The sequence below is a fragment of the Melanerpes formicivorus genome, unplaced genomic scaffold (assembly GCF_026170545.1).
Source record: "Melanerpes formicivorus ecotype bairdi unplaced genomic scaffold, bMelFor1.0.p_v2 SCAF_6, whole genome shotgun sequence".
Lineage (NCBI taxonomy): Eukaryota > Metazoa > Chordata > Aves > Piciformes > Picidae > Melanerpes > Melanerpes formicivorus.
Genome location: NW_027142358.1, coordinates 25072877 through 25099502, shown reverse-complemented (window position 1 = coordinate 25099502; position 26626 = coordinate 25072877). Strand labels below are relative to the sequence as shown.

Genomic DNA, 26626 nt, shown 5'->3' with positions numbered 1-26626 from the left:
CCCACCCCCAGGGAGCGATTTAAACCCGGCACGTGACCGCCGCCGCCCACGCGGGCGCCCGCCCCACGGAGGCAACAACAACAAACCGCATCACGTGACGGGAGAGGGTGGGGGTGCTGCGGCCGGCACGTGACACTCGCGCGGGCTCACCCGTCGCGCGGCCGGCGGCCGTGCTCCGCTCCCCCTTCCGTGGCCCTGCCTGGTCACGTGGTCGCCTGTCCCCAGGCAGGCCTCGCTCAGGAGGCACAGGGGAGCAGCGCGGCGGCAGAGGAGGGAACGCTGAGACCTGTGCCAGGCCCGCCCCGGCCCGGTTCCCGCCCCGCGCTGGCGCGGCTTTATCCTCGTTCTGCTGTGCGCAGGGTGGCAGAAGGAACACCGTGCTTTGTCGGTCTATTTTCCCCTTCCTTCTCACCCCCATCTCAGGCTCCGTCCGCAGAGCTCTCCTCCGCTGGGACACTCCTAGCAAATGGTGGTTGTGGAGGGGCGTGGCGGGTCTCGGTAGTTCTCTTGTCAAGAGTCATGGGAAACGGTCGTGTCTCCGTCACGGTGCTCGAAATACCGGATAGAGAAGGTGTTTTCCCAGAACAAACGGTGTTTCCTGGCCCAGGCTCCACATCGCGACCGCACGTTGTTGGGCTGCCACGGAGCTGTAGGCTTTTGGTGAGGTGAACCCCACCAGGACACACGGGCGAGCTCGTTTGCCGGCCAGGCAGCCTTACCGAGAGAGATGAGGTGGCTCTTCCGTGCAGGGAGATAAACCTGCAGGCTCACACCTCCTGCCGGGGACGCTGGCTTTGCACCTGCAGGCTGAACTTCTGATACAGGTGCTTAAATGTATCAGTGTGGTGCTTGAATTCTGAGACACAGGAAGGATTGAGGGGGTGGGGAATTCAGTACCTGTCCGTACAAAGGCTGTTGTAAGACTGGAGCCCATGTACCGTAGAACAGACCTGATGGTTACAGCAAGAGTTGTGAGACAATCCTTAAAGGCAGCCGCGATGGTGAATCGTAGACTCACAGTGAAGTAAGTAGGAGGTACCAGACGTGGGCGTTCTTGCAGTGTCTTTCTACCTGGAAGTCTTGCCTTGATAGAACTAAGCCATTTTCCAGGATTTCTACCAACGCAGAAACAAGATCTAAGCTTTGTGGATATGAATTTTAACTATTACTTTGTTCAATGCTGCTGCTTAACATCCCAAATTATTTACTGACTTTAATGCAACTGAATTTCAAAGTTCAGGGGCAAGACCAAGATTAGGTAGAATTTCTTCCTTGCAGGCCTTAATGCCATCAGCTTTTTAGAAAACTTTAATGCAAAGTAGCTTATATGTGGGTTTTTTTTTTTTTTTTTTGTTGTTTCAAAGGGATTATTGTATAGATAGATGACTTGTTTTGTAGAGGGAGAATACTTTTCCCCCTGGTTCTTTCAGTTATTAATAGTTCCCCAAAAGACGCACACACCATTTCTCATACTACTTGTATCTCACAACCAAGCTATGAAGTAACCAGATGTGCATCAGAACATTTGGGATTTTATTCTGTGCAAATTTGTCTGCAAGCATTCATTTTCCTTACTGAAGCTGAGGCAAGATTCAGATTTCTTAAAATGCATGTACAAGATGCTTTTGTCAGCATACAAAGGAGAACTGTGGCCTTAATGTTTTGGTGCTTATTTATGTGAAGATTGCTCTCAGGAAGGAAATACGGAAGTGATATGGGTGTATAATTGAAAGCTTTCTGCAAAGGCTTCGATGAGGAAGTGATTCAAGGGTCCTCAAGCTGATGCTAATGTTGCAATGATTTGTACATATTAATGATGTTGTAGTTACCGTGAAATTGGGAAGTCACTGTGGTAGTGGTGAGGTCCTTTGTGTCTGCGGCTCTGAGCATTGGTGGGGACAAGCGTGGAGTGTGAAATACAAAACTCAATTTGAGTTGTATTGTGCCTTGAACTTCTTGAAAATGGATACTCTGCTCTTGTGACAAAACAACTAAAGTCAGTTTAGAAGAACAACTGATGGAAGATGTATTTTATAGGAATAAATGCAAATGGGGATTTCCAAGTTTTGCTGGTTTATTTAAAGGTTCATTTATATTTGTACCTTTCACTAGTTGACGTTAAACTTCCTGTTACACTGAACCAGAATTTGGTTTTCCTCTGGGCTCTAAACAAGCAAAATTCTTGATGATGTGTTAGGAATGAATAGAAAGGTTTTGTCTGTGGTTGGGTGCAGAGAGGGATGAGATTTCCTCACTTTCAGTGCTGTTTGTTTGTTCTGAGCAATACTAACCAAAACACATAGACACATCGGCTGTGCTATCTCCTGCACTGTGATTATCTTTCAAAGAAAGTTCATGTCCTGAAGGCAAGCTCTTTTTTTTTTTTTTTTTTCTGCATATTGCATAAAGGTTGTCTTGATATTTTTTTTTTTTAATGATGCTTTACTCTGTGAGTTCTTCCACTGAAGTCAGTAGGAGCACTGAAAGTCTCAGCTGTTATTCAGTATCAGTATATTGTGTCCCACGCATGCAAACCGTTAGATTGCGCTGTGGGACCCTTTATGCCCCAAATGCTGGAAATCACCTGAGGAGGGGGACAAAAGCACTGTTATTGCTGCAGTTCAAATCAAAGCCCCTGTCTGTTTGGTCTGAACAGACGAGTATAGGCGGGATCAAGGCTTCAGCAAGCAAATTGCTAGTGAACAAGCAGCTTGCCAGTCTCAGCATTTTGTCATCCGAGTTCGGCTCTTGGGCGTGCAATTCACCTATGGAAAGAGCTCCTGAAATCTGGAGGGGAACAGGGTTAAAGAGCTTTTCCTTTTCCCTTACACAAATATGTCAGAAACACTTGGCCAGGAACAGTATGTCAGGAGTGCTGTTGGGAAGAGAGACAGCTGTTTGTTTTTTATCCTCCCACAAAGTGCAGTCTATTTAAATATTTACATGATCTCTTGCTAAAAGCCTTTATTTTATTTTTCGCCCTGTTTGGTTTTTTTATTTTTCCTTGGCAAATGGAGGAAAGGGAGAGATTTGTAATTGCTAATTCTTCCACTTTGTTGAGAAAGCAAAACTATTATTTACCCAGAAACATGGGAGTAGTGTTTTCTAACAGATTTAAGCACTTTCACTGAGGCTTCTGCTTTTCTGTTTAATATTACTGTTTCTTTTGCTTTATCTATTTTATGATCTTAATAGGCCATCTGGAACATACCTTCACCATGAGAGTGGTGAGACCCTGGAATGGGTTGTCCAGGGAGGTGGTCGAGGCCCCGTCCCTGGGGGTGTTTAAGAGCAGGCTGGATGAGGCTCTGGCCAGCCTGATCTAGTGTAGGATGTCCCTGCCCATGGCAGGGGGGTTGGAACTAGATGATCCTTGTGGTCCCTTCCAACCCTGAATGGAACTATGAAACTATGAATACATCCTTGAAGAGAAAGCAGTGGAAGTAGTATTATATGTAGATAATTCCAGGAGATTAGTAATATAGCTAATAAAATCAAAGACTTGTAAATGCAGCTGTTATTAAATACTGGCTATATAACAGATCTGAGTGTCCAATACACATCTATTCTAGCTCTGGACACACCCTCTGTATCTTCTGCATTCTGACTAGGTTACTGCATCTAACACTGCACAACCATTTCTAGGTGTTAAACAGCAGCACTTAGTGATATGAAACATCTTGGATTATAAAGCTCTTGCAGGGATGAGAACCTTCTTAGGTTCCAGAAGAAAAACTTCAGCAAGTGGTTACTATTATATGTAGGAAGTAACCATTTTAATCACAGAAGACACTAGAGTTGAATATCTACAGACTTTGTTGGACTGAGGCCTTGATCAGAGTTCAAAATTAAAGATATTTAAGTACAATGTAGAGTGAGTTTTAGAATGAGTGTTTTGCACACAATACAGACCTTCAAGATAAAATTTGGAAGTAATTTTGCATGAGAGTCTCTGATAGATGGTAGTATTTTGTGGTGGTGTAGTCTTAATTTTGTCAGACATGCAATTCATGTACAAGAACTGTTTGTTATTGAAGAGCACTATGTGTGTTTATTTTAGTGTATTCTTAGGGTATTATGTTTAAGTGCCTGTAGGCTCAGGGACAGGAAAGCCTCTAAGTGACTGATTTGAGGTGGCTCTACGTGTGATGGTCTGATCTAAATGTTAACTGTTGATAGATTTTTAGACATTATCCCAAGTCTTTTCAGTCCGGGCGATTCTAGCGGCTCAATGCTGAAGTGACCTGGCAACTACAAGTCCCAGGGAGCACTGCCACCCACAGGTTCATGCAGCCGGATTGGTATCCTGCGGGGGCCAATGGCAGGCAGGGAGCTGCAGAAAATGTATGCGTCAGCTGGCAGCCTTTAAAAGCACTGGAGAGCGGCAGACGCGAGTGCAAGCGGCTTGTTCCCCCGGGCTACTTTTAAACCCGTGTGCGAGCTCGATATTGAGATCCTATTCCACAGCCTCTGTGTCACGGCTGGACAAAGCCTTCTGGAGCAGCCCAGATGGATGCAGTTCTGAACTGCAGACCGGGTGACTTGGAAGATTACTACAACTTGCTAGGATGCGATGAACTATCTACGGTAAGAGCCTGCCCCACCTCCCCCTCAGGTTAATAACGTTTCGAATGCACTTGCCAGTCTGCAGCACGGATCTGGAGTTGGTTATCTTTGTAAGCAGGACAGTTAGAAATGCGTCGGGAACCTGCTTTCTTGCCAGCTTTTAGTGTCTCCTTTTGTAAAGCTCTCTCTTCTGATCTGTATACTGATAATAAGAGCCTAGAAAAGGTTTATATTAAAAGTGTCTTAGAAATCAAGATCATATTGTAGATACTGCTGAAATAATGGCTTATTTATTAGTTCAGTTCAACATGTGATACAGTTATGAATCATAAGCCAACACTTGACAACATTCAAATGATAGTTTGGATTTTTTTTCCATTTTAAAAGATGAAAAAAAGATGTATATGCAACTAATACAATGAATGTTCACAGCTGTAAGTCACTGATAATACTGTTGAGTTTCTCAGTTTGTGTATTCATTGCTTGGGAGGAGCCCCCCAAAATCACATATCTTTTTCATTCATCATATTAATTAATTAAATATGCTAATTATAGTCAAGTACTAGTTTTATTAATTTGTTTTAGTATCAGGTAGATACTTTGCAATGAGATCTGGCTAAACAGTTGCTGAATGACTCATAGTTAAAACAAGTGTTCTTCCAAAAGGTGTCTTATACCATGTTTAGATACTCTTGTGTCAGTGGTTTGCTAATAGTTGTAAGTCAATTTTTTATATTGACTGGAATCGCAATTCGATTTTTGGAAAAGGAGTGTTGGCTGTAATGGAGGATACCCTCAGTGTGGAGAAAAGCTGTATTCTTCCCAGTAAATTTCATCGGTCATCTCATCCCTCTGCAAGTGTGCTGGTTAGTAAAGCCTGTTCGGTCTGTTACTGAAGGCAGTTCAGCGCCTCTCCTGAGGTAGCTCCCAAAAAGACATTCCAGCAGAGGGCGATGTTAAAATTTCTCTGCAGGCTTCTTTAACAGCTGCTGCTTCTCATTTTCTGCCTCACACTAATAATTCCTTAACGGGTCAGCAATTAATGAGCAGTGCGAGTACATATGGTAAGAACTTTTCAAATTGCTTAGAAATGAAATGAAAATGATGGAATGAATGGCACCTGAAAAATAATCCATCAAGTGTTACTTGTTGGGAAAAGGAGCAGATGTTTCTAGACTATTTTTGACTTGGGAGTGGTATTTAAGCACAACAGCCTCAATTTCTACAGATGTCCCCCTGTATTCAAGTAAACACTCATGTTCATTCTCAGCTTCTTGTAGAATTGAGGTCATGGATACCTAGTTCATCTTCAGACTTGAGAGGAAGAGAGGAGATGTAATCTACATCCTTCTTCCCAGGGCAGTGCTATTCATATATAGTGTCTATTGGATACCTTTCTTGGTAAAACATCTCATTGAATGTTTTACAGAAACTTCATATATTTTGTATCAAACTTCTGTAAAATTTTCCTTCTACTGATGGTTGTTTAATCTGAAGGCTTCTGCACTACCCCTCTGCTGCTGTATATATTTTAACTTTAAAGTTCCCCTTTATATTAACTAAGGTTAGAGATAGCAGCCAGCTCTACAGTAACCAGTTTCAGCAAGTTCTATGTATAATATATATATATTTTCAAGTGTTTTGCTGACTACCTTGTCCCTTTGGAAGAAGTTCCTGAGGAGAGTGAAAAGTGTAGAATTCTAAGAATACCACTATAGACCACTTTTTCTCCCCAGCATGTTGCAACAAACTTTGGCCAGCTAGGTGTAACTTTATTCTAAACAAAAAATGTTATGAGTCTTAATTTTCAAATAAGTAACTTAGCTTGTATATGGCTTTATCAGAGTTTGGAGGATGAGAAATGTATATAGACAGCCTCTTAGCACAGGAAAAATAGCTAATATTTCAGGGCAAACTCTTGTGAAAACTTGATCTGTGCTGGAATGGTATAAAGAAGTTTTGGTTCTGAATTTTCATGAGAAGCCAAGATGCTTTGAAAAAATACGAACACTTCAAAATCTAAGCTGATGGCCACTCCAGTCATTTCCTGTATTTTGTTACTTTGTTAACTATTAATATGTCTTTGCTTTCCCAGTGGTTGTAATCCTTTGTGGTGCTATAAACTGTGAGTGAACTTGTAATTAACCAACATATAATATGTGCCAGTATTCTAATATTGATTGTGAGTTTATTCTATTCCAAATCAACTTTTTTCCACAGCAAATTGACTTTACAAGAAGTTGTCTACAAGCTATTTGTCTAGCTTTGAGGCATCCAAGATGGAGAAATGATGTGGTACTAGCTCAATTTCTCATGAAGAGGATATTGAGGTCTTGGGTGACAGGTTGAACTTGATGATCTCTGAGGTCTTTTCCAACCGGGTTGATTCTGACATTCCATGATTCTATGGAGAAAGGCAGCCAATCCTGCAAATTGATCTTCAGCAATACAGAAGGTCTTTGCTTGTTGCAGCAAAACTTCATTAAAAGTTAGAGTTGATTAAATAAAGTGAAGAGTACCTCCTCCTAGGGAGATGGTTGACTCCCCATCCCTGGAGGTGTTTCAGAGAAGCAGAGATGTGGTGCTGAGACGTGGTTTAGCACCAGCCTTGGTAGAGTTAGAGAATGGTTTGACTGGATGATCTTAAAGGTCAATTCTGTGATCCTATCTGAGCTGCTGCATTTTGCCTGTGTGATCAAATATGAGGAAAGCATTTTGCACACACAGTCTTTACACAGTTTTCTTAAAGCCAACTTGGAATATTGGGTGACTGAGCTTTAGAAAACCAAGGGTAAGTTAAAAATAAGCAGTGTCACTGGCAGAGGATTGTTACCTAATTTGCTTGTACTAAGGCCTCTGAAGCTGAGTGGGGAAAAAAGCCTTGGAGCATTCTTCATTGTTCCTTTGAAACCCTTTCCAAAAGCATAATTGAACATCTTTGTGTGTGTCTTTACTCACTTAAGTCTCAACATTCTGTTTAGGTTGAACAAATTCTTGCAGAGTATAAGATTAAAGCCCTTGAATGTCACCCTGACAAACATCCTGGAAACCCTGAAGCAGGTATGTTATGTATTCATCTCTGTTTTAAAATATTTTTTCCCTTTTTTTTGATTACCATGACTAAGATACTAAATTCATCCTTAAACCTTTACTAAGTATTACTTTTCTCCAAGATATTGAAGTTGTCATGTATACTGAATGTGGTACTTAAATAGCAAGCTCTTTTCTAACACTTGTGCACTCCGAGGTGATAAAGCAAGAAGACACTTCTTGGATCTGTTGTTGGTTGGGTGGTTTTTTAGTTTTTTTCTTTGTATGGGAGAACATCTTTTAATCCAGAAAATTATTTATTCAGTGTTTCCCTTTCTAGACCTGTGAAGTTGGCCTGCTTTCATGCTCTGTGGTATTCCAAGTACCATACTTGCGTCAACAAGTTAATTTGCTTCCATGAACAAAGCCATCATGAACACATTAAATGTACTGTGGCTTCTTGTAATGTAATTTAATGACTGGAAATAAGGAGAGGCCAGCACCACGCGAGTAGCCATCTGTTTGCAGAACAGCAGCTATCATTAGTTACTGAAGTGTGCAGTTCATCATACGTGTACTGATGGAGCAGCACTCATGTTATCTGGCAACAGTCTGTCCCATTCATCACCACATGATGGCTCTCCTTGGGGCTCACTGATCTCTAAATAGTTTGTTCTTATAATAAAGGTAACTGTTCTCATTGTAATTGTGGGCCCCATCAAAAATCTCTTTCAAAACAAATATGCCTCTCATCTTGATTAATGCACAAAACTTTTCCTTTGGATTCTTCCTATTAGTTCAACCATAAACTGAGCAACACAAACACAAAATGAACACCATAGCCTGTGTGAGCTTGACCTCATCCACACCCTCCTCTGAGAAAGCTGAGCTGGGAATGTAGCAGATGTTAAATGAGACTTGCACTCCTCAGCAGGGCTTGGCTTTCCTTATTGAGGTGTCCTCCTGGCCTGGGGTCAGAGAGCTGACAGAGGCATGGGGGGTTGGAGCTTGTTATAAGGTGGAATAGGTGGGATTCTTCACTTTGCAGTTCCCTGACAAGGAAACCCCTGACCCTTGGTGCTTGAGAGACCATTCTCCACCTGGTAACAATAGCATCACTAAGCCTTAATTTCTTCAAAATGATAGCTCAAGTCTCAGTGAAACCACTGGAATCATCTTTGTCTGCAGAAAATTCTGCCTATTGCAGCAGGGAAGCAAAAGGCTATTCCAGTGCATGGTACTGGCCTGCCTGTACCACCCTGTAGTCCAGTCCCCTCCATCCCATCCCCCAATTAATTTGAACGAAGTAAATCAAAAAGGGAGGCCAAGTGCTGAATCCTGAAGCAGCTTTGCTTATCATGAAGAAACAGTTTATGCTCTGTTTACCTGAACATGCTGTATTTGTTAAATACATTTTTGCAGTGAAAGTGTATACTTTTTAAAATTTCATCAGCTAAACACTCAGTAAAGTGTAATTAAAATAGACCTTTTATTTGTTGAAAATTAGTCACACTAGATAAAAGAAATGTAATAGAACTGCCTGCCCCCTCCATCTGTTGCCTGTTTGATTTATAGTTCTCAATTTTGATTAGTGTTTGGGCTTGTGTGTGTCAAAGAAATTTCTCTAATTTGTAAACTGGAATAAATGAATAATAATAATAGATCACTTTAGCATAGGTGACTCATCAATTACAATCCAAATCTTTATAACCTTTCCACAAATAGTAACATGCAGCTGAATCCTTAGTAACCCTTTAATAAAAAATTACCATGAGGGGAGAAGGATGAGCTCTGATTCATGCAATCTGGCATTCAAGACAGCATTTCAGCATGCGTAGAAAACATACCTAATAATATGCACAAGTTACTTAATTTGTACCTTGTTTAGGTGCCTCTTGCTTGTCCATTTTGCTTGTCTTTTTCTCCCCTGCTCATGTTTTCTGGGTGTTGTGCTTTGCTCTGGCTTCCTTGCTGCTGTGGACGTGTGTTTCCTCTAAGCACTGCTGCTTAAGTTTAATTTCCCTTTCAAAGGTCGTCTGCAGGGGATGGACAAACAAGCTGTTTAGCTGCCATTAGAAAATGCTAGCAGTTGTCCCCAACAGGTGATGCGATCTTAAAGCCTGCTAAAACTGCAAAGCTGTAAGCAAAACAACCATATACCGATGTCACTAAGTTCTCCTTCTTGTTTCCTCTATTCAGTTTGCTCTAAGTCATTATTGGCAGCACCCCTTTCATACCTGAATTAATTTATTTGAAAGCAAATACTGGATTTTTTTTATCTTCTTGGTTTGTGTCCTAGTGGAGAATTTCCAGAAGCTGCAGCAAGCTAAGGAGGTTCTTACTGATGAAGAGAGTCGAGCGCGGTATGATTACTGGCGACGGAGCAAAATTACCATTCCCTTCCAGCAGTGGGAGGCCCTCAGCCAGTCTGTGAAAACGGTTGGTGGTGTCTAGTTTTGGCCCTTCAGAAGCCCGGGGAGGTAGGGCTGATCCAGAGAAAGAGTTGTGGTGAGCGAGGGGATGAGTTTCAACACTTCTGATGCAGTGTTGGGTTTTGGAGATGGGATTAGAGCAGAGTCTTCTTTCACTAAGAATGTTAAGGAAATGTAGGAAAAATTGGAGGGCTGTGCTTTTCAAGTGAATTTAGCAAGTTGCTGCTTTTTTGTGCACTTATGAAGTGTAACTTCAGAGCACTTTTCCAATGCTTCAGCACACTTTGCTTTTGTAGGAACCTTTTATTACTTTTCAAAGCTAGATTAAAGCTAGGATCTTTGTGTAATGTATTCTCCTTTTGTTACATTGCTTATCAGGTAGGTTTTCATGCTACCTGATTAAATAATGACCTCACTGCAAAATTGAGAAGATGGGTTCCTTGCAACCCTGGGCTTCAAAGACTTGGAGTTATCTTCTCAAAAGCTCTTTGCAGTGTGTAACCATGCTTTCCTCTGTCCCACTCACCTGCAAGCTTCTTTCTACTGTGCTTGATTTAACCAATTATTTCAAGAGCGTAAGAAAGAAAAGACAAATTAATTGGAACTCTCTTCAAGCAGAGAAATTAGTTCTTTGTTATTTTTGCATTTCTTTAGTCAATGCACTGGGCTGTCCAAAGTAAGAAGGACCAAATGCTGGAAGCTCCTGACTTGAATAATAGCAGTAATACAACTGATGAGATTTGGACCCAACAGCCTGAAAACAATGAAGGTGGGTTGTCAGATGGGAATGGAGAGCAAGAAGATGTTGCAGTTCCTGATGTGAAACCACAGTCTTCCAAGAATCCAGACTCTGCAAGTAAGGGAAAACAGTGGTTACAGAAAATTGCACTATCCAGGGATTGGCCAAAAATGCTGATTTTTAGTTGTGAGAAGTTCTTTTCCAATATAGTATGTTTAATGGGTAGCTTTTTTTTGCAATGTGGTTTTTGGGTTGGGGGTTTGATTTTGTTTTTAATTTAATTTTGAAGCTTTCAGGCTTTCTCCCTTTTACTAATAAAACCAAAAATGAGAAGGAAAAAAACAAAATGGAAAGTTCAGTTTTGGTGCTATATCACAATGTGGGGGTGGGAGAAGGGAAAAGGGTGGGTGGGGAACTATTTTCAGTGATTGGGGGAGAAAAAACCCAACCAAAACACACATAAACATTTAAAAACACACACAAAAATTGTAAAACTATTGAATGAAAGACTTTTTTGTTGTTATTGCTATCCAGCATTCAGTACTTCTGCACAGTTTGCATCCAATGAATTAATGAGGACTAAAAATTGGGACTTGAAGGCTTCTTTTGTAATAATAGTGCATGAAGCAGGTGTTGCATGCACCTGTGCAGGTAGTGTTTTCTGTCTGTTGTTCAAGCTTCTGTGCCTGAATCAAGGTTGACTTACACCACGGGCCACTCTCTGTTCTGCTTGGTCCTTCAGGAATTTAGGCCTTTGTTACCAGAGTTAGTATTAAACAAAGTCTAGTCATTTCTTCCCACCCTGGTCACATGTGAAATGAAATTGAACTGTGAGCAGAGCAAAACCTAATTTAATCCCAAACACTTGTGGAATGCAGAAAAGAGATACGGAAATGCTACACACAAATGTAAGGGTGGCATACATTAAAAGCTTGTATTTAATAATTGTGCTCCAGGGCATTATACTGATTGTTATTTTTTTTTACTTATTTGTTTTGTAATTAAATCATCACCACATCTTTTTTAGAGCAGTAACATTTCCAAGGAAAGAAAGCATCATTTTATTCCTTTTAATGGTGAGATTTCTTTGCAGGCATCTTCTTTCTCTTTAGTTTGTAAAATTTTGATTTAATTTCCATGGATGTGAATGGGAGAAATACCAAACTCATCAAATGCCTACTTAATTTATCCACTGGGCATATATTTATATTTATTGATAATATAGTATATATATTTTTTAATGTTAATATTAGAATATCTTTTTAGGTACTCTATGCACATCAGTGTCCATACTTGATGTTTGGATGTTGATAGTGCTTTTGCTTTGCTCCAGGAAAATCTATTATGTTGGATTCCACTTTTAATCTGGGCTATTTTCAGTTCCTGTCTACTGGTCAGTTAAAGTTATGGACTACAAAACCACATAGCTGTTTTAGCCTGAATAAGAGATTTTAACACTAAGTTTCCTCATACAGGAATATACAATTTTAGTATCAACAGCCCATAAGTGCTAAAAAAGATTAAATTGCAGGGTTTGAAAAACTCCTTTGTATGTAAAAAGTGCTAATTGTACCTCCCCTCCACGCTGCTGCTTTTCACATACTCAAATGTTTATCATGTCACCTTCTCTCTCTTCCTCTTTAGATTAAACAAAAGCAGTATGTTCAGTTTTCCTTTGTACATGCTCTTTTCTGGACTACCATCACTCCTGTGGTTCTCCTTTGGACTCTTTCCAGCTGAGGTTTCATTTTAGCTTGAGTTCTTGTTCAAATGGTGCCAAGAGCACTGGAAGCAATTGATTTTTTTTTTTTTGTTTTCCTTGAGGGGAAGATTATGAAATATTATTTCAAACAGCTTAGTTTCATGCATGTTTATAGTAATTGACTTGTTTTTCTCTTTTTCCCAGGATTTTCAGAGGGAAATAGCTGGCACTTGCGTTTCCGCTGGTCAGGGGATGCCCCATCAGAGCTTCTGAGGAAATTCAGAAACTATGAGATCTGAAATGCAGAGTAGACCAGAACATGGGATCATCTGTTCATCAGTTCAGTATTCCTTTTTATCAGCACTTATAAGTTATTTGTGTTCTGTATTCATTTATTGTGATGTCAGCATTGTTGAAATAAGTGTCTGAATCCTGATTTGTTAACACATGCTATAAGCGTTAGAGATGGAGTCTTAATGTTTAATAGGCACACTTAATAAGCAAGGTCCATTTCAGTATTAACAAAGTGATTTTGCAAAGTTATCTAACATCTTTTATATTGTCTCTTGTATTCTTCAATACTGTGTATGGAGTAATAGTGTTCTCAATTCTGTGATGTTACAAAGCATGTACTACTGGTAGAATGCAAAGTCGGTGCAAAGATTGCAGCTCATCATCTTGTTCAGTGCTGATCTTCCAAAAGCTACACTGCAATGAACATTAAACAATAAACAAAACTGCTTATTTCTAAATTATGCAGTCTGCTTCACTTCTGCATTGCATGGGACTTAGTGTAAGGATTTATAATGCACACTTGCATGACAGTATTACAAACTGAACTTGTTGAGAATTGTGGTCTTACAATATAGATTAAATAACCTTCTTGTTGTCCAAGAAGGTCACTGAGAGCAAGCATTCTTAAAAATCAGTTACTTTCAGGTATGTTTCTTTACCAGCTATTTATTTTGGAAGGCAGTTTCCAAAACTTTGCTTCTCTAGTTAGAACCTTTTTGCTTTTTAAGATTTATTGGTGGAAAAATGAGAGCTCTTGTATATGTGCCAACATTGTTCTATGGTTTAATAGTAATTTCCCTCCCTGCTCTGGCCTTGCAGACAGTTTTGTCAGGGCTTTGTGTGGTGAGGAATGAAGAATCTGGCCAGTCAGCTTTAATGCCTACAGAATCTCACACGAAAAGTTTTTGGTATTTTGGGCAACTCTCAATTTCTCTGTTGTATTTATTTTGTATTTGCTTTCTTGTTTGTAAACAGGGATAAAATGTTAGGTATTGGCCTTCTGGTTTTATGCAATCAAGAATTTCCATCTGCAACAAATAAAACCACATTCATACCCCAAGGAGTTGTTTTCAATTTTTACATTGAAGCCTTCTACCCACCACAGAGATCTATTTGAATTTCTTGGTATTTGTCCTCTCAGTTGGTCCAAGCTTAAGAAAGTCCAACTATGATGCCTGTCTCTCCCTGGAGTGATGTTTGGCTCTCCTGTGCTAACTGACCTGCTATGTTTCTTCTGTTTGGTGCCTATTTGCTGTAAACTGTAACACAAATGCTTGCCAGTGGGACCCTGCAAAGGATCCAACATAATAGGGTACAATTTCTCTCTCTTGAACAAGATGGAACTGCAACCAGCTGAAATACTTGGAATCAGATGGCAGCTGAGATTCTCCTCTCCCCATTTTATTTGCTCTTAAGGTAGTTGGGTGGATAATTTAGCTAACTTCCCTTGAGAAGTGAGCATACAACAGACCTTTGAACAGAAACTAATTTTTCATGACATTAAAAGTGATGTCATTTATTAGCTAATTATGACACAGTTTATTTTGGCAAAGCACCTTTAGCTATTTGTTCTGGATGAATAATTGCAGGTATTTGGAAGACTTAGCCAGTGGCAGAGCTCATGTTTTGCAACACACCTACTAGAGACCAGTACTCTGATTTGTATTTGGTTTAGGGAAGGGGGCAGATTAACTGATGCTCTAGTACACTGATACAGACTCTTTTTGCAACACCCCCCATTCCCCCCAGTTGAAGAATAACTTAAAATATCCAATTTTCTGTAGTTATTAAATACAGTTGAATCAACCTATTCCTAGCAGAGCAAATCCAGAGGTACTGGAAACCAACAGGAAGCTGTGCAGCCTGTTTTGGTTTTGGACAGCATTGGTGGGATCTGACCTGTAAGTCATTAAGAAGAGTTAACTGAAATAAGTAGGCAGCCCAGTTCTTCCTCATGTTAGAAAGGACAGAAATAAGCATCTGATGCATTACTCACCTTTAGATCATTCATGCCTACTCCTCAAGCATAAATAGCTTTCTTTTATCCTTTTAAAATTACATATATAGTATTCCTAGAAAATACTAAATTTCTATGCTAGTAGCTTGAAAAGATCCAGCAAATGTCAGACATGACATTATCCACAGCAATGTGATGCCTTGACCTCTGCAAAGGTAGGCACATACCATATATGCTTAAATATTTGGAGCGGGGGGGGTGTAAGTGTTCTGAAACTCTGGCACTAGAGCCTGCTATACATTATTCATCACTGGCCAAGACACAAAAGTGGAAACAGCTGCAAAAGAGTAGTTGTGGGGGTGGGGTTTCATAGAATGGTTTAGGTTGGAAGGGTCCTTAAAAATCATCCAGTTCCAACCCCCCTGCCATGGGTAGGGACACCTCCCACTTGACTGGGTTGCTCAAGGCCTCATCCAACCTGGTCTCTGAAATTTTATCAGCTGGCTTCCAATATCAGCAATTAAGCAGCTATTTAGCTAGCTGTTTGTGGTGGGTTGGAATGAAACTGAAGATCATGAGGAGGGGTGTTAGTGAATGACAGAAAATTAATGTCTTTAATTACTGCAGTCATACCTGTTACTGTGCAAATGCTGGTTATAAAACATCAGTGATGAGTTCCAGTTCTTCACACACGTTTTGGTTTGCCAGCATTTGCCAAGTTGTTTTGACAATATTGCCCAAGTGGCAATGTAAAACTTTTGATGATGAATACAGACTTAAAATTCAGCTGAGTAATGCTGACTGATCGATAAGGTCATTTCTTGAATGCTTCTTTTCATCCTTGCGTGAGTGGCGGCGAGGGAATGGCAGTTTGTTCTTATGTCTGCAGTAGAAGCAAGTCTCCTGATGATTAAACCAGATACTAGGTAGTTTTAATTTCCTGAGTATGGACATCGCTATCTTACCCTTTCATATCCTGAAATGAGAGACAATCCTGCTGGGAAGGTAAGCAGTAAAGCTGTTGTAAAGCCGATGAAATTACACAGCAAAAGATAAAGCAACTCAGCAAGTTGCCAGCCTCTATCCCCACCAGGTGGTGTGATATCTGTCAGTTAGTTTGTAGTGGATGTTTTATTGCAGTCTGGTGTCCATGCTCATTCTCTTTTAAGAATCGACAAGCTTCCCCCCAAGTTGGGCACTCTGTATGTAACTTCTTTCACCTTTATTGTATTAGTGTCTTATCTTTCTCATGTTAATGAAGATGAGACTCGTCATGTGCTCTGTTTGTCCAGCTCTGAAAGGTCTGTGCCTGAGCCATTGCAGTGGTGCACAACATAGACCGGGAATTGCTACAGGTGTTAGGTCTCTGATGGATTATCATAACCTGTCACAGGTGATGAATGCTGGAGCAAACAGAGTTTCTTTCCCTATATTCCATTGTCATTGTAGTTTGCTCTTGCTCCCATCTTCTGGCAGGGCAGCAAGGGAGAGGCATTACTTCTACAAAATTGAATTTGCTGCTGATGTTTGGAAGCTTTCCAGTCTTGATGTATGATGTGGTTCTCAGTGCTTTTGACAAAACAATTTGCTGGCTGCTTTGTTGAAGCTGTTTCTCTGAAAATTCTGAAGGCTTCTTAGAACCAAAAGCAGACAGCTTCTCTAGGGAGATGCAGTTTTACTCTTGGTCATCAATAACAGAAAATTAATTTACTTTGTCAGGATTGTCACGGCTGGTCTTTTTACCAGCACTTAATTTCCATGGAGCCCCCAAATTTATGCTGGATAGTGGATTTACAGCTGCTCCTCATTCTCATCAACAGCTTTGTCTGAACTATATTGAGAATCAGCAGAAAGTTCCACCCGACTAAGAGCTTGTTCCAGCTGGTTAGGCCTGGATGTTTCTGCTGCTTTCTACTACTTGAGGTTCTCTCTTTCAAAGGATCTGAGTCTTCCCCGGGATTCCCATGTCCATCCTTGGCCTGCCCTTGCCAAAGGATCAGACTGGTTGTATCAGTGTGGATAACTGATGATAAAAGGGAGCCCAGACATCTTAAGCATCTCTTTCCTCAGCTGGCTGGGGGCACATTGATCCCTGAAGGTAGTGTGCAGGGAGCCTGAGCCAGATTTGGGGAGGAAAATTGTACCAAGTGGTAGAGACATGGGGAAATACCATATTAAGCCCATCTGTACCATTTGGGGTCTTGACTCCAGCACCAGATTTTTACTGCTCTGCTTTTTCTCAGTCTTACAGAGGAAGTTTAAACAGGCAAGCAGATCAGAGCAGTAGCACTTGAACTCCCTCACTTTTAATCTCTGTTTTGTAGCATAGGAGTCAAGAGGAGACTATCAGAACACTAGTGCTGCTGATGTGTGGAAGTCCTTTCTTCTGTAATTACAGAAAAGTAACTTTAACTAAAATCAGATGGTTCTTCTCCTTTAGTGCCTTGACCATTTTCATAAATCTTGCTGAAGGGCAAGGGTGGAAAATCACATGGGTGTTCACTATTCATTTTTATTTTTCAACTGCCAATTTTAGGAAAAAAGCAATTTCAAGAAAAGGCTTACTGAATGCAAATGTTTCCTTAGATACGGGGGATTTTTATTGGTTTTATGACAGACTGGCCTCTTATTTTTGCTGTTGGTCATTTGACATTTCCATCACCAGCAAGGTCCCAGTGAAAAAAGACATCTCAGAGTTTCAAGCTTACTAAAAAGTATTTACTAGGTTGGTGGTTTTTTTTTTTTCAGATCTATTAAAGCAATGGAACATTTCCTATGGAACTAAACCACTTAAGGCGGTCAGTGAAAAACCTGGCAACTTCTTCAGTGATGCAGTAGAAAAGAAAGACTTGGTGCAAAGCTTGCTCACTGTGTGTAATATTTTGACTCTTTTAATACTGTCATTTTATTAATTTGAATGCTACCCAAAACTGCACTACACAAAATAAGTTTTTCTCATCTGTTCCAGATTACAAAGGTGTGTGCAATCTTTGAGTTATAAAAGAAAAAAGAAGAGTTTAAATTCCTGCCTGATAAAACACATCAAACCCTATATGTGGAAAATAAATTATATATCTTTTTTTTTTTTTTTAGTTAATCTGCAATGTGCATACTCACTAAAAAATTGATAATTTACAGAGTACCTAACATACTGTGCTGGTCTAAGCACCAAATTCTAAGCTGCTGTTAGAATACAAATAGACTAAGGTGAAAGTAGCACGAGTGCCACACTGAAGCAAATGATGCTTAAGTTGGTAATTTGAATTAAAAACCCATTTCTTCTGCAAGGTCTGAGATACTGATTCCAGTACTCCTTGGCATGTACCTTCACATGTGAGAACTTAAGGAAAATGCCTAAATGTTGTGTCCACGTGTTAAACAGTACCATTGTTGGCTATTTACCAGTTTAAGATTTCCTCTAAAATGTAGTGTCTAATGCTTGTGGTGCCTTAACAGAAACAAACACCCAAACCTGAAGTCCCTAGAAGCCTTATTAGGGAGCACTTTGAAAAGTTCATTTTGCTGCCAGCTTAAACAATTGTTTGTTTGTCCCCTCTTTCTTTTATTTTGTGCTGGGCAGGGATATTTCAAAGCTTTCTGATTAAATTAGGCTGAACTAATAAAAACATGCTGCTAGAAAGAATGAGCTTGCATGTGTGTTTGTGTTGGGGTTTTGTTTGTCTTTTAGAGAGAGAGGAAAGAAAAGTGGTTATTACTCTAGCCTATTTTGACATCTGTGGAAACACCCTATTTCTTTTTTCCAGGCTTCTCTTACTTTTGCAAATTTTCCATCTCTGGACAAATAGCCCTTTGGGCAAATCAAGACAGTGTCCACGTGTAATGCATTGAATTGATCCTGAGCTTTGCACGTGACAGTGTCTGTCTTGTCTACAGAGGACCTAAAAGGTGAGCTGGGGGAAGCACACTCATCCCATTGAGCCTTTCTCCTGCCCCCACCAAGTGGTGTTCATCACAAGTGCTTTGATGCACTGCTGGAAACATCCTGAGAGCTTTCTTTGGTACTACTTTTACTTCTTGATAGAATCACAGAATTGTCAGGGTTGGAAGGGATCTCGAGGATCATCTAGTTCCAACCCCGCTGGCATGGGCCTCACAGCACACCTCACAGCAGGTCAGGTTGCTTAGAGCCCCATCCAGTCTGGCCTTAAAAACTTCCAGGGTTTGTGCGTGCAGGAGAAAAAAAATAGTAGCGAATTGGTCCTGTTGCTGCCGACGCACGTTTAGGAGGAAGATGAGGCACGGAGTAAAACAAGATATGACAAACGAAAAAGGAACCCCCACGGGCCGCAGCGAGCAGGGTTCGAACCTGCGCGGGGAGACCCCATTGGATTTCAAGTCCAACGCCTTAACCACTCGGCCATCGCTGCTTGTGGTAGGCAGTGTTTTGCGCTGATTTCCTTATAGAGCGCTCCTGCGGCGACAGTTCCCCGCCCCATGCAAGTAAAGGTCCAATGGGCGACATTGCACCTCCCCGTCGCACACCGTCTCCTCTGTTGGGCCCGGCAGAAGGGCGCTGGGGGTTTTCTGCGCGTAATGGCCTGCGCATCTCAGTGCTTCCTCGTCACACAACATTGACGTGCTCGGCCGGAGGGTACCGCGGGAATGGCGCTGGTGGATTTCTGGTTTTTAAATGCTCTTGTTGTCGAAGCAGAGGCGCTTTGTGTGTTTGCCTATCCAGTGCTCACAGCTCGAGTCAGCGCAAAGGTGCGGGGTGGCCATGTCTCATTTTCTGCGCTGCTACAAATCCGCTCTCGCAGGGCACTGTTCCCTTCCTAACGTAGGTAATAACTGGAGTAAAGTTGCCATGCAGCTATTCATCACAGGATAAATAAATGTCAGTTTATATGCTGCTCTGTTTTCCAGCTTGAAACAAAGGCCGCGTCTCGTGAAGTGAAAGTTCGAGGGAATACTTGCAGGCACACTTGAATTTGCTAGTGAAGACGCAGGGAGAACCAGCTGCAGAATACAGCCACTGTTAGGCACTGCATTAATTTTTACAAAGGTGTTGTCTTAAGTTTTTTTTCCTATCTTCAGTAAATCTGTTCTCTCAACTGTTCAGAAGTTCTCTATCCTGTGGCTTTTACATGTAATCTCATTCACTGTAGTTCTTTTGGTTTTGTTTTTATCCTAGCAACAGTAATTTGTGTGAACAGTAGTATGATGGAAATTGATTCTGACTGGACTTTATGTTGCAATGGATAAAAATAATAATTTTCATCCTTTTGACAGGGTTTGTTTATGGTAGGAATTTTACTAGTTTTCCTCCTATGGTCATAGCTTTTGTGAGCACTTAAAAAAAAAATCTAGAATGATATTGACAGTTGTTCACCACCCACCTGCATTTTTATTTTGGTTTGAGTTATTGATCAAGAAGCACTCTTAATAATTTGTAAACAGTCCTCAGTTCCAAAAATATTGCTGGATTAATAAAGGTCTTAAAATAGGCTTATGAAATTAGTCTTTGAGGAGTTTTCTCTGGAACCCGGGCTGGGGAATGTAGAGGACATACAGACATTAGAAAGCATATGATGTTTCTATATTTTTAAAGGAATTCTGTCATTTTGTGACCCTTCAATAGTTATCAAACTTTTCTTATTGTTTAAGCTAATACAGCTTTTTTCTTTCACTGTTTATCAGCACTTGGAAGTTAAGTTCGCTTGCAGTCATTGTCAGACAGCTGTTACGAAAATCAGTGAAGAATGTGTCAATGCGTATTGTTTCAATTGGAAACAACGGCAGCAGTGTTTATGGGCCACTTGTAGAGATAGAGCTGGTATCTTTGCTGCGTGCAGGCCTGTGGTGGCAACAGACCTTCAATCATCCTTCTAAAGTAGGCAGGAGGCTGGATTGATACAGAAATTTAATACTACAGGCTAGTGATTGTTATTTTTCTTGTACATAACTGTGCACCCTTTGATGCTACTGTTATTATGCAAATATTTTTCCTTTATCTTCTGTATTTTGTATTGTGGGTATATTAAAAGTAATCAAACTTCATTTAGAGTTTGTTTATGCTGTTTGCTGTTAAGGTGTTTCAGGTAATGAACATCTTAAAAACATTAAAATATGAAATAGTCCTTATTATCCTACTTTGTCTCTCTCTAGCCAACTCTGTATTTTAGTGTCATAATAATCTTTAAATTGTTGTTTGTGTAATAGGCATATACTCAAAGTGATCTGGACTGTTTTGCTGGTGTCCCTGTGGTTTTATGTGCATGGGTAAGGCTCCCATCAGCTCCATTATGCCTGAAAAGCAGGGGTATTTGTTCTAACTCTTCCTGAAGGGATTGAGTCACAGCCGTTGTTGTGTTTTACCTGCCTCGGACAGAAATGTATGCTATGTACTATATGTTTATCTTCCTGTGCTTCTTATGTGCATTTCCCTCACAGCTTATGCATGATGGATAGGACTGTGATTTGCAGTCATCCAGCAGGCAAATGGAAGCTTTGAGTGAAGTGTTAGATATTTATAAATCTTGGCTGATTGCACAAAATCTTCACCTTCTGAATAAATTATATTTCCAGGATAAGTCGGGGCAGTAATTTAAGGCATATATTCTGGTCATGAATTGAAGGCCTTTTCCTTGTTAAGGTTGTGTAATGACCTAGAGGTCTATGCAATAACGTTAACATGTTAGCACCTGAGTCTATTATGCTATTTATACAAAGTTACTTTACCCAGACAATTTACCCAGAAAATTTGTAAATACTCTACAATTAAGGACAGTTTGTAAGAGGGAAAAATTCTCCTTATCTACATGGTGTATAAAATAAACCTTCATTGCTTTCCAGATGCCTTGTTCTGTTATTCTCACGGAAGAAATGGAGGGTGGTGGTGGGAATCCATTGTATTACTGGGAGTCATACATTTAAAATGTTCTTAAAATCAAAATGGTTTTCTTTTTAGGGTCCAGAAACAATTCTTGCATTTAATTCTACAAAGCAGTAGAGTACTGTACCAAATAGTACTGAGTACAGTGGTTTCCGAGAACTCTAGAGAAGTTTTTCCTGTACTTCATTCAAGGGTCTTCTCTTGACTGAGATTATATTAAATACACTTCTGTAATTAAGAATTTGTGATAGCTTTTGGCAAGTTAGAATAATTCTTCTGTAAAATGAGGAAATTATGGAAATAATTACTTCTCTACAGAGAGGTTTTGACCTGCATAAGGAAAATGTTCCAGAGAAAATGAAAAATTAGTGTGTTTGTTACTATTTTATGTGGGCCTGACAACAAGCAGAATCAATGTGAATGATGTCATTAATGTCATTACAGTCCAAATATTGACATCACTGGAGGTCTTATGCTATTTTTCACCTCTTTTCTAGCATTTATCCCAAATTATAATAGCATGATTTCTGTGTCTTAGGAATGAAGTTAATGGGCATCAATACTAAATTATGGAATCATTTTTTGAGTTTGTATATTTCTCCTTGTCAAGATGTGTTTTTAAACTATTGAAAATTTTGCTGGAAAGACATAAGGCTTCTGTTATGAATCCATGCAAAATGCAAGAAACCACAAGAAGACATAGGAAAAATATAGTACAGTGTGGTCTCAGTAAGAAAATAACTTCCTTCCTTGGAAGAAAGAGAGGTGGTTATAGACATTGAATGCACAGGTCAGGCTGTAATCAGTCTGAGGGAGTGATTGAGTACAGTTTTTCCTCATCAGGCCTTTCTGTGAAGGTGAAACCTTATAATATAAGGCCCAAAAGCTTTTTCCAAGTTGGAGTGAGCACAGACTTGTATATCTAAAACACACATGCAGTATTCTGAGCCACTGAAACAGGAAAGACTGGATGTTCCTTTTGTCTCAGTTTGCAATGTCTAACCTTTGTGTTTTGAATTTAGGAGGCTTTATTTTCTGGTAGCATGAAGAAGCAGCTTACGTTTTTCTTCAAATGACAGTTGCCTTTATTTTGTATTCAGATGAACCTAGGACTTGACTTAAATTTCAGTAAAACATAGTAAATAATGAGAGTTGGTTCACTAGGTATCTCTCTTTAGAGGAAGTTGTTACTTGAGCAATGCTACAGTGACCTCCAGTGGTTTTTGTGAAGGATGCAAGTAGATAGAATGTTTTGCAGGTTCCAGAAGCAGAAGGAGCAAGTTTAAGCATTTCCATATAATGATCTCGGAATATGGGCAGCGAGTAACAATTCGGCGTACAAGACAGAACACTAATAAAACCTTCTCTGTCCTGAAATAGAGAATGTTATTTTACCATGATATTTTTTCTGGTATGCATAGCTGTAATTTTTGTGACTATGTAATTTATGCAGGGACTGAACTGCAACTAGAGGATGGCAGGAACTGGAAGACGCTGTTGACTCAGGTTTCTCGTTATGACTCGTGCAACTTTCTCTACTCTTTTGGTTTGTCAATGATGACAAAACTTACTGCAATATAATTGCTGCTGGGCAGCTTCCATGGATTTCATTGGTATTGTACGGGATTTTTTTTTATCAACATTACCTCACAACATTCCTCACAGTTATGTAAACCAAACTATTCTCCTAGTTCTAGTGCTTAAGTCGTAGTGCTGGACTTAGGGCTGTGAAAAAATGCTGATGCTTTTGATGGACATGTTCATTGTACGCAAGCATAGCTGCAGTTTTCTGTGCTTCTCTCTAGTTTTGCTGACAGACGCTTAGTTAACTTACTTAAAGCAACAGTTTACAGGAAGGAAGACATCTGTCAGCACAAGTATGTGAATAAACTTGTTCAGTTGCTAATCCTGCTTATGCAGCTAAATAGAAATTTAGGTGTCTAAACATCCATACATATTCAAAGGAGGAAAAGAATTCTATGTTGACACTTTAATTGAACTCTTGTAACAGATCATATACAACCTGCTTTTCTTCCTGTATGTTCAGTAATGAATCCTCTTTAAAAATATGCTATTAGTTTTACTTAAAATTTTATGGAGTTATACGTTCAGTGTTAACAAGGTTATCATATTATATCACTGAGCTTCATTGTAGGTGTCAATGCAGCCACATATTTATTTGCATTCATATTGTAAAAGCTCCAATCCAGTAAATTTAGGCATGTGTGTGGTGTATTACTACATTGGACCCTTTTTCCTTAATGAATTTTAACCAGATTTACTGGGTTTTATACAAATAGCATATTTCATATTCCTAATTGTAACTGTGTTATACATATTTACAACATTTTTATAAAAACAGAGACAAGGTAAGTGAATAGGCCAATACCTCTAATATTGCAGGTAAGTGGATATGGTACCAAAAATATCCTTATGGTGGGATTATTAATTAATTTGGCTTTCACAATGCACCTGCAATGCTGTGATTAAAGAGTAACATATTTACCACCTGTATGAAAATATATTTCTGGCTCCCAGTCTGTACTGCTGTCCCCATCCTGAGCACAAATCCCTATGGAGGTATGGAGATTTACTTCAAAGAGCTGTTCCTTTTTGTGAAACACAACTCTCAAAATGCAAAACTTTTAAAAAAATAATTATTTTAAGCAAATTTAATTTTATAATAAATTTCCATTTAAATTTTTTCTTCTCTTAAACAGGCTCAGCATGTATTATTTTCAAATAGAGTTTTAAAAATGGGATTTTGCTGAGTTTTACAGGCTATTTTTCTCACTGTCGTTACACAGAGGAATGATGGTAGTGAGTAAAACCAGTAAATGCAGCTAGAGTTAGTGCTTCCAGATGCTTTAGAAGAAAGCTTAAATGAGATAGTGGCCAATTATCAACAAAATTCCTTCATCAGAAAATATCCCTGTCGATCAGTGGTTGACTTAACCCTGAAACACACATTTGTGCCTAAACATAAAATCTCTTTGTAGTACTGACAGCTTGCAATGATCCAGAGTAAATGACCACTCCAACTTTAATTCACATTCAGCCCCAGTAATAGATTGTAGCAATAAACCTTTGGAATTCTTCATACATGTAAAATCAAATACTTTGTATATTTTTTATTATAAGACCTTGAATGCAGGAAAGCTGAAACCCAGTCCAGAATAGATGCAACTTTACCTTTTAAAGTCAAGTTACCACGGGTCATTCAACTCAATGTCCTCTGTGTTTCAAACTAAGTTTCTACATACACATATGCAGTGTAATGAAATATTAGAAGGTCTACTAATTGAACATCTATTGTGAGTATATTCCCAGTACAGAAACCTGTATTAGCACTAGAAGGCTTGATTTCTACAGGAGATTGGAGTGAGGTGGGAGTTGGGTCGCTTCTCCTTTTATCATGTGATAGGATAGGAGGAAACGGCCTCCAGCTGCACCACGGGAGGGTTAAGTTGGATATTGAAAAAAATGTCATTACTGAAAGGGAGGTCAGGCATTGGAATAGGCTTCCCAGGGCGGTGGTAGAGTCCCGCTCTGCAGAGGTGCTCGAGAACTGTGTAGGTGTGGCACTGTGGGACATGATTTAATGGCCGTTGTGATGTCAGGTTGACGGTTGGACTTGATCATCTTAGAGGTGTTTTCCAACCGAAACGGTTCTGTAATTCTGTGTGCAAATACTGGGGTCTGTTTGTGGAAATTGTATGTTCCACTCACCGGGAGCTGAACTGGCACTCTGGTGGCAGGTCTTCTCACAAATCCATTTCAGAAAGAGCTTCCTCGATAGGTGCTACTCAGAAACAAACTGCGAAACAAACGCTATGTGATGTAAGAGGCGAAATGTTGTGTGTAAGACCCAGCGTGACGGGGCGTGCGCACGTTAAAGGCGTGAAATTCCCGCTCGAAGTTACTTGGCGCAGTACAATCGCCGAGGGTAGGAAAGACGCCACAGTACGCTAAGTGCGTGCCAGGAGCGCACGGGAAGGCGGCCGCTGGGGCGGGCCGGTGGCGCGCGTAGAGCCATTGGGCATTGTCCCCAGGGGCGGCTGCTGTGTGAACTCCTCGTGCTCCCGGCGGCGGCCATTAGGCGCTGTGCATTCGGTGCGCGCGCAGACAGCTGCCAGGCAGGGCCGCAGTGGGACGAAGAGCAGAAAGCAGCAGGGCATAGGTTCCCCCCCTTCAGGTCCGCCCTCAGGCCTGACGGGTTTTCGCGCCTGCCTCAAGTAACTGGGGCAAGAGCAGCCGTGTCCTCGTCTGGAAGAGTAGAAGGGCGGAGTGCGGGAGCGGAGAGAGGTGGAGACGAAGCTGGGTAGGTTAAGAGGCAGGTTGCAGCGTCAGTGTCTGTGTGGAGCAGGCTGTGCAGATAGTCCTGTGCCGGGAAAGTGGGCAAAGAAGTCGTCTATGAATTGTCCTGTTTACTGAGGAGACAATGTGTCTCAGAGAGGTGTTTCTAGATAAAACGCTACTGCTACGGTGTACCAAGACCTCATTGGAATGGATCAGAGATGGTCAGGGTTTTTAAATTGACACAAGTGGTGTAGGCGTATAAATATGCAAAAATGTATTTACTATAGGGATTTTGGCAGATGCATTTTAGGAAGGTGTCTTCTGCTTTCATTTTGCCCACCCACTTTCCAGGGAAATGCCTGCACTCTGCTGCCCTGTTTAGGGCATAATTCATGCAATCAGTCCTTTGGCTGAGGTGCCTCACCAAACTCCAAAAGTTTTTCAGGACTTCTTCTAACAAGGTGATTATCTTTGTTAATTTGGGATGGTAAGCCTCTTGTTCAAAACCTGACAATTCTGACTAGCCCTGAAGTTACCAGAGTTTTTGAAGTAATTGCTTGGAACAAGCACCACAACTTGGAGAGAAAAATAGAGAGAAAGAAAGGTTGTGAGTAGGGCTTTGTGGTTATTTGCAGTTGGTTTCCGTTCTCTGTTGGGTTCAACCTTTTAATGTTTAGTGGATAGTCTGTTTGGTTGGTTCGTTACAAAAAACCCTAACCAAACCTGAAGAATAAACTGCCTTGGTGTAAGAGAA

At 40.4% G+C, this 26626-nt stretch overlaps 1 protein-coding gene and 1 non-coding gene across 2 annotated transcripts; one reads left to right on the top strand and one right to left on the bottom strand.

The window, feature by feature from the left end:
- The first annotated feature begins 217 nt into the window (after nt 1–217).
- DNAJC12 (DnaJ heat shock protein family (Hsp40) member C12) lies at nt 218–13823 on the top strand. The gene is made up of 5 exons (XM_068140130.1): nt 218–4587; nt 7548–7626; nt 9896–10035; nt 10683–10884; nt 12674–13823. Exons 1-5 carry the CDS (start codon nt 4510–4512, stop codon nt 12766–12768), a joined length of 594 nt encoding a protein of 197 aa, XP_067996231.1. The 5' UTR covers nt 218–4509; the 3' UTR covers nt 12769–13823.
- A 5203-nt stretch (nt 13824–19026) lies between these two features.
- TRNAS-UGA (transfer RNA serine (anticodon UGA)) lies at nt 19027–19108 on the bottom strand. The gene has a single exon. It is a non-coding gene; the product is annotated as a tRNA-Ser (tRNA).
- Between the last annotated feature and the right edge of the window lie 7518 nt (nt 19109–26626).